This window comes from Moschus berezovskii, chromosome 1 (assembly GCF_049115385.1).
Source record: "Moschus berezovskii isolate FMDL1 chromosome 1, NW_MosBer_1.0, whole genome shotgun sequence".
NCBI lineage: Eukaryota > Metazoa > Chordata > Mammalia > Artiodactyla > Moschidae > Moschus > Moschus berezovskii.
The window spans coordinates 110,030,546-110,043,197 of NC_142460.1; the positions used below are offsets into that span (position 1 = coordinate 110,030,546).

Sequence of the window (12,652 nt, forward strand, 5' to 3'; positions counted from 1 at the left end):
CTAACAACCGACATAAAGCTAGGCCAAAATTTTTTTTTTTTCTTAAATTTAACATAATGGCAAGCCACTCCAGTACTCTTGCCTAGAAAATCCCATGGATGGAGGCCTGGTAGGCTGCAGTCGGTGGGGTCGCTAAGGGTCAGACATGACTGAGCGACTTCACTTTCACTTTTCACTTTCACACATTGGAGAAGGAAATGGCAACCCACTCCAGTGTTCTTGCCTGGAGAATCCCAGGGACGGGGGAGCCTGGTGGGCTTCCGTCTATGGGGTCACACAGAGTCAGACACGACTGAAGTGACTTAGCAGCAATCTAACCATTGAGATAGCAAATACATAACTCAAAATACAATCACTTGAAAATGTTAATGGTTCTTACTTAAAATTTCCTTGACTGTTAATCTTCATAAAACACGAAGTGTCAGCAAAGCACCTGTCTCACCTTGTCTTTCTGCTCATTCTGATTATCAACCTGTTGCTGCTAAGTCACTTCAGTCGTGTCTGACTCTGTGTAGTTATTTGTCCCTCATTTGTTTTCCTATGGCCTTTATTTTATACTACTTCTTTGACTATTTTCACTTACCTCATTTATTTTAGTAAATGTCCTATCTCCACCAGATGGTAGAGGCCCCAAGGGTAGGAGGTATTGCCTATGTTGTGCCATTAACACAGCCTTTCCGTCGCAGACTCTCAATTGATATTTTTAGATTGAATGAAACATGGTTGTTAGACTTACATGTACTTCATTGTTATTATATTTAAGTCAGTACATTAAGCCAGTCAACTAAAAGCTACCAAAATTGTGAATAATACCTAGAATGTTGTCACCATGAAAAAGTTGAATCATAACCAGAGACATTTTTAGTAAAATCTCTAAAAAATTTTAATGTTGACAATTTTTGGCATTCAGAATATATTTTTTTAAGTTGAGAATGTTTCCTGGTATTAAGTTTTTTATTAGAAAAATTATATTTGTCTTTTCTGAACTGTTCTACATTAATGCAATGCATAATTAATTTAAACTACTTTTTTCCTCTAAGTGTCACATTATTTTTGTGTTTGCTCCTCTAGGCTACTAGTCAGTGCTTCCCAAGATGGAAAATTAATTATTTGGGATAGCTATACAACAAATAAGGTAGAATTTTTTAATCATCCTCTTATATAACCTTTTATTTGGTTTGATAAACCAGTTCTTTCCTTTATTACTTCAGGCTTATAATTTCTTCCTGGGATAGATTTATTCCATTAATTTTTACTTAGGTCCTCTCTTTAGGCCTAGTATTTGCTTTTAATATTTAGCCCTTTTTTTATTCCCAGAGACAATTCTAGGAATATAGTTAATAGTTAGTTAATATAGTTTATAACTATATAGTTTATAGTTAATGTGTCTTGAATCCCATATTTCATACTAAAATATTAAAAGAAAATGTGCATCAGTTTTATGTATAAATGATTTTTGTAATGTTCCCATTTCCTAATGTAACAATGACCTTATAGTTTTTCTTTTTAGCTGTGGATAAGCTAGAATGTTAGGCATTGATTTGTGTTTCTGGGCTGTTCAGAAGATTCAATAGGTTGGAGGCAGATTACAACTTGTTTAGATCCCTTGGTAGTAAAAACTATTGGGTTCTTCTAATGTCTCCTGGAAAGAATTCCTGATGTAGAGGTATAGACTGGTAGTGGAAAACTCCAAGAGAACGCTCACAAGTCAAATACTTAGATTCTACGTACACTTATACCACTGTTTCCATTAAAGATTTAGAAGTACTATTTTGTGAAGCAAACAGTAACTTCATCCTGGTTGAGAATTTAAAAGCTAGATAGGATAGATTTGTAATATAATAGTTTTCTTAGTTTTTTGGTGTCAATCCATGACTTTCAGCTATATTTTCCTAAAATGAAAAATACTCTTTTGGGTTAAGTGAGAGCATAGTAGTCACACAAGATGTTGATTCTGTGTCTGGGCCATTTAGCCTTGATGTTCCCATTCACATTAAACTGTGCTACCTGATTTGCAAATGCTTGGTATTGGGTAATAAGACATCAGACAATGGTGTGAGTAGATCAGTGCAAACTGTTACCAAATAGTTCAAATTCAAGCCCAGAATACGAGTTATTAGAAAAACATAGTTCTTCATGGAAGGACCGTTCTATTCAACTCCAGTTCTTGTATTGTTCAGTGTTCTGTTGTAGGAAATTCCTCTTTTGAACTCTACTGCGAAAAGCCAAGAATTTTAGTGGTTTTTTTTTTTAACATTTTACACTTAATATTTCAAACAGCTCTGTTAGTGTTGAAACATTCTGTGTCTTTGTTCTTCCTAAAAGAATACTTTCTGAAAAGAGCACTTAAATCCAAATGATTTGCAATATGTAGAAAATATAATGGGCATTTTAGTGTGCGTTGTGTTTTCTTTTTTATTCAGTTTCTCAGCTCATTGTATTCTTTATTTTACTTGGCTTATTTTTAAGATATATTTAAGATTTAGTAATATCTGCTTCACTGTAAATAGGTTTAAAAAATCAATGACTTTTGTAATCTTAGTTTTTATGTTGTGTTTGTTCTGCAGATGCATGCTATCCCTCTGAGGTCTTCCTGGGTGATGACCTGCGCTTATGCTCCCTCTGGTAATTACGTTGCTTGTGGAGGACTGGACAACATCTGCTCTATATATAACTTAAAAACCAGAGAGGGAAATGTGAGAGTGAGCCGAGAGTTACCGGGTCACACAGGTGAGCTTCGCTATATACTGTCCTTTCCTCCCAAATTTGACTTCTCTGAAGATCAAGGAGAAAGAGGGACAAAAGGGCTCAATTGACCAAAGGATGCATGTTAGTCAAGTGAGAATGGAAATTACTGTGAATCTGAGAAGCATTGACTTTTTATAATTATACAAATGATGACTCTACTTCTATTTTTCTTTTAAAAATACTATGGTTTTATAGAAATTACTTATTGCAAAAAAGTCAAACAATGAATACAGAAAGAAAACAAATATGACTTTCTGTATTCTCTGCAAACCTATAACAATTATGGCATTTGGATGCTTCATTAGGTAATTGAAAGTGTGTATCAAGATACATTTTATGAAGTATTTTTTCACTGTGTGATAATGCATTGCTTAATTTATTAATGTGCACACCATAGTTCATCAGTATAGTATTTGGTTAGCAGTGTTCATAGGAATTGCCACTTACCAGGTTTCAGCCTCTCTGAATTCTTGGAAGTACTGTTTGGCTATGCTTTTTGTAAAATCTCTATAATGGTATTTCTCCTGCTATTTCCATATTTTGAACAACTGGTGAATTCTGAGCATTTGAATCCACCTTTTTTTTCTTTTGAATCCACCTTTTTAATGAAGCTTTCACTGAGATTTTTAAAGTATTTCTCCAAGGTACTTAACCCAATCTGCTATAGATTATAGATAATATTTGTATTAAGGAATATCCTTCTCCTGGGTAATTGTAGTAGGTGGAAGGGACTGTGTCTTTTACTCACGTTTGTAACTTTCAGTCATTGACTGAATACCTAAGAGAGGTTTGTTTGTAAAATAAAGTTGCAGGCAGCATAGAATTGGAAGCTATTAAAAGTAGAACTAAAAAAAAGTAGAACTATAGATTTTACTAACAAACACTTGTCGCCCAGGTATTATATTTTTAAAATACATATTACTATTTTATATGGTAATTGAATTAATCAGTGATAACCTAACATTTGTTATCTCTATGCTGTAGGCTACTTGTCCTGCTGTCGGTTTTTAGATGATAGCCAAATAGTTACAAGTTCAGGAGACACAACTTGGTAAGTTTATTCCAGAGGATTACTAATTTGAGGTTGAGCGTGGTAGTAGGAACTAATGTAAGAGGGGAGAGCAGTCATTAATTATTTCTGTCTATTTTTGACTATAGTGCTTTATGGGACATTGAAACTGCCCAGCAGACCACCACATTCACTGGGCATTCTGGAGATGTGATGAGTCTTTCTCTGAGTCCTGACATGAGGACTTTTGTTTCTGGTGCTTGCGATGCCTCTTCAAAATTATGGGATATTCGAGATGGAATGTGCAGACAGTCTTTCACTGGGCATGTGTCGGATATTAATGCTGTCAGCGTAAGTGAACAGCATTTCTAAGGAAAATTTATTGTGCTTATAAAGTGTTGAACTCCATAGTATGGTTTTAACAACAAATTCCCTTTAAGGATTCTATAAATAATGTGCTCTTAACAACATTTAATCCCCAAATAATAAGAGTTTGATTTTTTTTAATGGAAAGGTTTTAATAGGCCTGAGTCTTCATTTGCAGGGGAACAGGAATAAGTTTAATTTCTAGATTTACAGGGCAAGATAATCTTGAACAAAAAAGTGGATCCAGAGTATCAGCTGTGTTCAGAGAACAGTGTCCTGTATCTCCACAGTCAGGGGAACAGCCCCAAGAGAGAGCAGTCCGGAAGACAGAGGTGGCTATTTAATGTAGAGAGCATCAGTTCAGTTCAGTTCAGTCGCTCAGTCGTGTCCGACTCTCCGCGACCCCATGAATCACAGCACGCCAGGCCTCCCTGTCCATCACCAACTCCCATAGCTTTTGAAATCTGCCAAACCCTGGATTGAATCTTAGTAATCTGGGAATCAGCTGTGTGAGATCAGGTTGACTACTTAACCTTTGTGAGCCACACATTCCTCGATAGGAATAATGCTAAATGAAACAAGATGGATGCTCAGTAAATGGTATAAATTATTTATAAGCTCCTTCATATTAAGGAAAAAACAATTCAGACATGTAACCACAAGTAGATTAAGCCAGATAATAACTCTGTATATATGAGATTGAACTAGACATACGTGTATAAATTAAAGCCAAAAGGCATTTTGAATGACAATCAAAATGGTCTATCAGTCAGGATTGAGGGGAGGGGTATTAGAAAGTGGGATACTCCTTGACTTAGGTAAATTGTGCTGTGCAGATCAGATGTCAGAATGTATACAGGTGACTAGATTTTCCAAACTCATCTGGAAAATCCCATGGACAGAGGAGCCTGGTAGGCTGCAGTCCATGGGGTCGCTAAGAGTCGGACACGACTGAGCGACTTCACTTTCACTTTTCACTTTCATACATTGGAGAAGGAAATGGCAACCCACTCCAAAGTTCTTGCCTGGAGAATCCCAGGGATGGGGGAGCCTGGTGGGCTGCCGTCTATGGTGTCTCACAGAGTTGGACACGATTGAAGTGACTTAGCAGCAGCAGCAACAGCAGCATATTTTCCAAAAGTACTGTAATTGCTACTGTGTGTATATATATACACAGTATATATATATATATATATATATGTAAAAGATGTACTCTGATTTTGCAAGAAGATATTTTTGGGATAAATTTTATTTATCAGGTACATGTTGAAAGTCACTTTTATATCATCTTTTAGAGAATATCAGAGAAAGTAAAGACTCTGTGACCTCCACTGCTAGGCCAACCTGGCTTGCAGAGCAGAATTTTAGAGCAGGAACATCCAGTCCTGTCCATCTCACGTCCCACCACCTTTATCAAGTTGATGATGTCTTCTGTTCCTAGTTTGCTGCAGATTTATCAAGGATGAGTGTTGAAGTTTATCAAATGCCTCTTCTTCATCTATTGAGATGATCACGTGGTTTTTTCTTTTTCAGTCTGCTAAATGGTGAATTTACATGAGCTGAATTTCAAATATTAACCTAACCCTACATTTAGCCTATAATACATAATCATTTTTTATTTACTGGTGAATTTTGATTTGTTGAAATTTTAAGATTTGCATCCATATTGATATGATTTTTCATTTCTTGAGAAATTTTGTTCCCACTTTGGTATTAGCTTAATGCTATCCCTGGTGGGCTGCCGTCTATGGGGTCGCACAGAGTTGAACACGACTAGTCAAGCGACTTAGCAGCAGCAGCAGCAGCAGACTCATAGGAGGAGCTGAGAAGTTAACACTTTGTGTGGAATTGATACGATTTCATCCTTAATTGTTTGGTTGACTTTGCTATCTGGCCAAGGAAGTTTTCTTGTGTGAGAAGAAATTTAACTAAAAATTTAATGTCCTAATTTGATTTAGGCCTACTTAAGCTATCCATTTCTTCTTGAGTAACTTTGGTAGAGTTTGCCTTTCAAGAAAGTTGGCGCTGTAACCTGTGCTGTCAGATATTAGCTTACAGTTGTTCATCAGTCAGTCAGTCAGTTCAGTCGCTGTCCGACTCTCCGCGACCCCATGAATCACAGCACGCTAGGCCTCCCTGTCCATCACCAATTCCTGGAGTTCACTCAGACTCAGGTCCATCGAGTCAGTGATGCCATCCAGCTATCTCATGCTCTGTCGTCCCCATCTCCTCCTGCCCCCAATTCCTCCCAGCATCAGAGTCTTTTCCAATGAGTCATAATACTCGCTTATTTTTCTTTTGACAGCTATGGAATCTATAGGGTATCTCATTCATGATATTGGTAACTTGTCTGTTAGTTTTTTCCTGATTGGTCTTGTGGGTTGAATTGAATACTTCTAAAAATTTACATGTTGAAGTCCTAAACCCCAGTACCTGAGGATGTGACCTTATTTGAAAATAGTTATTGCAGATGTAATTAATTAGTTGAGTCATCCTGGATTGGGGTCCCCCTTAATCCAGTATGACTCTTGCTCTTAGAAAAGGGAAATGTAGAGACAAACACACAGTGTTAACAGTGTGACGAGACATATGAAGATGGCCAGCCCATCTGTAAACCAAGATTGGCCCAGCAGACCCATTTTAGGCCTCAGACACCTTGATTGCAGACTTCTACCTCCAGACCTATGAAACGATAAATGTCTGTTGTGTAAGCCATTCAGTTTGTGTTCCTTTGCTACAGCAGGTCTAGCAAACTAATGCATTTGGTTGAAGGTTTATCAGGGCTTCCCTGGTGGCTCAGTTGGTAAAGAATCTGCCTACAATGCAGGAGATCCGGGTTCGATCCCTGGCTGGGGAAGATTTCCCCTGGAGAAGGAAATGGCAACCCACTACAGTATTCTTGCCTGGAAAATCCCATGGACAGAGGAACCTGGTGGGCTGCAGTCTATGGGGTCAGAGAGAGTCAGACACAACTTTATCAGTTTATTTTTTATTTATCTTCTCAAAAAACCATTTTTTGGCATCAAAGAGTCTCTGTTTTCTCTTTGATTTTTCACTCTTTATTATTTCTTTTCTTCTGCTTACATGGGTTTTGTTTGCTCTCCTGTTTCTCATTTCTTAAGGCAGAAGCTGGTATCATTGGTTTGAAACCTTTCCTCTTTTCTAATATTGGAACTTAAAGTTATAAGTTTCTTTCTAAGCATTGCTTTTTGCTACATTCCACAAATTTTGGTTCATTTCATTTAGTGAAAAATTCTTTATAATTTTCCTTTTGATCTCTTTGACCCATGAAGTTATTTAGAAGTAGCTTCTATAGTTTTAAATATTTGTAGATTTTTGAGGTATCTTTACTTTTGCGTCTCCCTGACGATTAGTGATATCGAGCATCTTTTCATGTGTCCCTTTGCCGTTTGTATGTCTTCTTTGGAAAAATGTTTGTTTAGTTCTTCTGTCTGTATTTTAATCAGGTTATTTGGTTTTTTGATACTGAGTTTTTATGTTTTGAATATTAACCTTGTTTTGGATATACTGTTTGCAAGTATCTTCTCTCACTTAGTAGCCTGCCTTTTCCTTTTCTCAATCGTTTCCTTCATGTGCAAAAGCTTTTTCTAGTTTGATTTAGTTGCATTTATTTTTGCTTTTGCTTTCCTTGCCTGAGGGGACAGATCCAAAAAAAAATATTGCTAAGACCTGTGTCAAAGAGCATGTGTGTGTTGTTGTGTGTTAGTCACTCAGTCTTATCTGACTCTTTGTGACCCCACGAACTGTAACCCACCAGGCTCCTCTGTCCATGGGATTCTCCAGGCAAGAATACTGGAGCGGGTTGCCATTTCCTTCTCCAGGGGATCTTCCCAACCTAGGGATCGAACCCTGGTCTCCTGCATCACAGGTAGAGTCTTTACTGCCTGGGAATTCCCTGGCAGTCCAGTGGTTAGGACTTTGTGCTTTCATTGCAAAGAGCCTGAGTTTGTTCCCTGGTCTGGGAACTAAAATCCCACAAGCCACACAGTACAGAAAAAAAGAAAAAAAGCATACTGCCTATGTTCTAGGAGATTTATGGTTTCAAATTTATACATCTAAGTATTTAATCCATTTGAGTTTATTTTTATATATGGTATGAGAAAGTCATCCAGTTTGATGCTTTTGCATGGAGCTGGCCAGTTTTCCCAACACCATTTATTGTCTTTTCCTCATTGTATATTCTTGCCTCCTTTGTTGTTGACTGTGTGTTTATGGGTTTATTTCTGGGCTATTCTGTTCTGTTGATCTGTGTATTTGTTTTAGTGTCAGTAACATACTCTTTTGGAGAAGGCAATGGCAAGCCACTCCAGTACTCTTGCCTAGAAAATCCCATGGATGGAGGAGCCTGGTAGGCTGCAGTCCGTGGGGTCGTTAGGGGTCAGACACGACTGAGCGACTTTACTTTCACTTTTCACTTTCACACATTGGAGAAGGAAATGGCAACCCACTCCAGTGTTCTTGCCTAGAGAATCCCAGGGAAGGGGGAGCCTGGTGGGCTTCTGTCTATGGGGTCACACAGAGTCGGACACGACTGAAGTGACTAAGCAGCAGCAGCAACATACACTTTTGATTCCTGTAGCTTTGTAGTATAGTTTGAAATCAGGGCCTGTGATACCTCCAAAAAATTGCTTTATATTTTTTAAAAAGTAAACAATATTAGAAGGAAAATGATAACCTATATTTGCCACAAAGGAAACAAATTTATTCTTCATTTTACTCCCGCAGATCAATAGATCCTAAAAAAGCAATACAGATGACTAGTAGATATATGAAGAAAAGTGATTTATTCTTTGTAAAAAGTGTTTAGTGCCACAATATCTGAGAAACGAGATTCACAAACTAATAATGCATAGTTTTTTTTTTCTGTGTGTGTGTGTATGTATGTGTGTTTGCATGCACGCACGTGAGAACATTTAGTCTGCTAGCTTCACTTTATAACCTAGCCTAACTGGATGATTTATGTTCTCTCTTATAAAATGTTTCTATTTATTTCTCATAATGAGGTTTTTGTAACATGTCTTTGAGTCCACATACATACATGAATACTATAAATAGTAACATTTGATTTAAATGTTTTAGTAAAACATATGGAGGATCAGGGGCTTCCCTGGTGACTCAAGGGCAAAGTTTCCACCTGCCAAAGCAGGAGATGTGGGTTTGGTCCCTGGGTTGGGAAGATCTGGAGAAGGAAGGATTTGCTTGGGAAATTCCATGGACAGAGGAGCTTGGTGGGCTACAGTCCAAGGGGTTGCAAAAAAGTATCTACGACTTAGTGACTAAACAACAGCAAAGGACCGGAGCCAGGATTTATTGAACATGTTTCTTGTGCTGAACAATGGGTTATGGGTTCTTTGTGTGTGTTATTTCACTGCCCTAACCAACATGCTAAAGCTGAAACTAAGGCTTCCCAGTGGTAGAGAACCTGCCTGCCAATACAGGAGACATAAGAGATGCGGGTTTGATCCCTGGGTCAGAAAGATCCCCCAGAGGAGGGCATGGCAACCCACTCCAGTATTCTTGTCTGGAGAATCACATGGACAGAGAAGCCTGGTGGACTACAGTCCATAGGGTTGCAAAGAGTCAGACATGACTGAAACAACTTAGCTTGCAGCATGCACAAGGCCCAGTGTTCAGGAATCTTCAGTGCCTAAAATCACTCACCTGATCCAAAGCCAAGTTGAAATTTAAATCTAGATCTGTCTTACCCACTCCTGAGAGTCCTTTGGACTACAAGGAGATCTATCCAGTCCGTCCTAAAGGAAATCAGTCCTGAATATTCCTTGGAAGGACTGATACTGAAGCTGAAATTCCAATATTTTGGCCACCTGATGCAAAGAACTGACGCATTGGAAAAGACCCTGATGCTGGGAAAGATTGAAGACAGGAGAAGGGGACAATAGAGGATGAGATGGTTGGATGACATCACTGACTCGATGGACAGGAGTTTGAGCAAGCTCTGGGAGTTTGTGATGGACAGGGAAGCCTGGCATGCTGCAGTTCCGGGATTGTAAAGAGTCAGACACAAATGAGCTACTGAACTGAACTGTCTTACCCGAGTCCGTCATTACACTGCCTTACATAATTTTTGTGTACTTCTATGGAATAAGTGTTTGTTGCTTTTCTTTCTAGTTTTTCCCAAATGGATATGCCTTTGCTACTGGCTCTGATGATGCCACTTGCCGGCTCTTTGACCTTCGTGCAGACCAAGAGTTATTATTGTATTCTCATGACAATATCATCTGTGGGATCACTTCCGTAGCTTTCTCAAAAAGTGGGCGTCTCCTGTTAGCTGGCTATGATGACTTCAATTGTAACGTATGGGACACACTCAAAGGAGATCGTGCAGGTCAGTAAATTGGTACACATTAGTTTTTTATTTTGTCAGGAAACATGAAGTTTCCTGTCAGTTGTTCTTGAGGTCTCCTGGATACCCTGGGGAATGGCAACCTGGCAGTTTTCATTCTTGGGTGTTATTAACCTTTGAGTTCAGTTACTGTTCATAAACCGCATTTATGTTTCTATTTTCTAAAGAGTACTATCTGATTATGTATTTTTGTGTTTGATAAATTTTGACATAAAGACAAATAGTGAATATAATTTAGTGTGGTCGTCCAGATTACAGTTTGCTTATAATCCTACAGGAAACATTGTAATTGCTATGCATCCTCTTTTTGGTTCAGATCTTGTCCAGGACAGGGCATAGAATCACTGTCTCCTCTTAATCTCTTACTGAGTTCTCCCCTGCAGCTTCTGAAATTCTAGCATCAAGTCGTACTGGGGACTGTCATTAATAACACATTACAGAGTGACTTAAAATGTTTTTTAGAATCAAAATTATATGCAAAGAATCAACTAGGTCTACATGGGTTATTACTGAAACACAGCAGTCTTTTGACCTCAGCCCATATTTTCTGCTCCCAGAGGTAGAAATAAATACTTTTAAGTATTTATTTCTGTATCTTTAAATAACATACCTGTATTGATTTTTAACATTTAGGCATTATCTCTTGAGGTTTGGCTTTAACATCCTTCCTCCTACCTCAGCTTCCTTCTTCCAATTTTTACACTTAATGAATTTTTAAAACAGTACTGCTGCTGAGCAGTGACATATATATGTGACTTCTTTTGCGATGCAGCTTCTTAATATTCTCTAGGGTCAAATTATTGGACTTCTTAATTTTTTGGCTCACATTCTTCCTTTTGATGTGCTTCTCATTACTCTTCAAACTTTCTGCAAGTTTTTCTATGTCTGGAGGTAGATTCATTTCCGTCTATCATTCTGAGTGTTCAGTGGACCTCTTCAATCTTGAAACATATACTCTCTCACACTGGGAAGTTTTAGGGGGCTCATTTAATCAGTTGCACATTTTTCTCCTTTATCATTCTCTTTGTAGGACTCCCATTATTGGTGTTGGACTTCTTGGACTTTCCTTTGACTTTCTTAAGTTTCTCTCCTATTTTCCATCTGCCTTTTTTTGCCTGTATGTTCTGGGAGAAATCCTTGCCTTTTCTTTCCATGAACCATCTGTTAATCTTTGGTTTTCCAGTTTTGCTACCATCTTTTTGAGATTTTTTTTTAAGGGCGTTCTTTTTTTCATGAATTTTGTTTCTGTAGGGTCATTAACAAAAGCCTTTCTTGAAGTTTTCTTTAAGCATAATCTTTTGTTTTCCAAGCTGCTTTTCTCCCCCTTATTTTTTTTTTCAGTCTCCTGTATAGTGTATTTCCTTGAAACTCTGATGGTTTTTAGCCTCTTAATTATCCTTAAGAGTGAGGCATTAAAACTGTCTGAAAGCCCTCTGTGTATGTTTGGGGTGTACTGACAGTTGCTGCTGCTAAGTCACTTCAGTCGTGTCCGACTCTGTGTGACCCCATAGACGGAAGCCCACCAGGCTCCCCCTTCCCTGGGATTCTCCAGGCAAGAACACTGGAGTGGGTTGCCATTTCCTTCTCCAATGTGTGAAAGTGAAAAGTGAAAGTGAAGTCGCTCAGTCATGTCTGACTTGTAGCGACCCCAAGGACTGCAGCCTACCAGGCTCCTCCATCCATGGAATTTTCTAGGCAAGAGTACTGGAGTGGCAGTAGACCTCACTGAACAGTGATCTGGCCAGGCTTTCATTAGGGAATTTCTGATATGTCTTAGAACCTTTTCCCCCTTGGGTCTGCTGTGTCCTCTGATGTGGATTTTTCCACTTTTCTACCTGGGACCTCTAAGCTGACTGACAGTTTAGGGGCTGATTTCAGGAAGAAAGCTGGAGTGCAAAACAGGAAGTAAACTTTCCTTATTCCCCAGCTTTCAGTAGTTGCACTGATCTCAGCTGTGCCTGTCTTCTTCCAGTTAAGAGACCCTCTTGTTCTCTCTCTGGCACGTCTCTAGTCTTGTGTTCCGGGCAGGATGATAAATCTGACTCTGCAGGGTGAAGGTAGAGACCTGAGAGTCTAACTGACGCCCAGATGTTTTCTAATGCAGTCTTCATTTACCCCATCTTTGCCCCGGTGGTGCCAGAGAT

At 38.6% G+C, this 12,652-nt stretch overlaps 1 protein-coding gene across 1 annotated transcript in view; it reads left to right on the forward strand.

Moving 5' to 3' along the window:
- The window catches only part of GNB4 (G protein subunit beta 4), a 71,687-nt gene that overhangs the window by 53,056 nt on the left and 5,979 nt on the right, over positions 1–12,652 (forward strand). Inside the window, exons 5-9 of the mRNA XM_088838923.1 lie at positions 1,072–1,135; positions 2,568–2,730; positions 3,733–3,799; positions 3,907–4,108; positions 10,274–10,490. Coding sequence (XP_088695049.1) covers positions 1,072–1,135; positions 2,568–2,730; positions 3,733–3,799; positions 3,907–4,108; positions 10,274–10,490 — 713 coding nt within the window. The remainder of the gene's footprint in view (positions 1–1,071; positions 1,136–2,567; positions 2,731–3,732; positions 3,800–3,906; positions 4,109–10,273; positions 10,491–12,652) is intronic.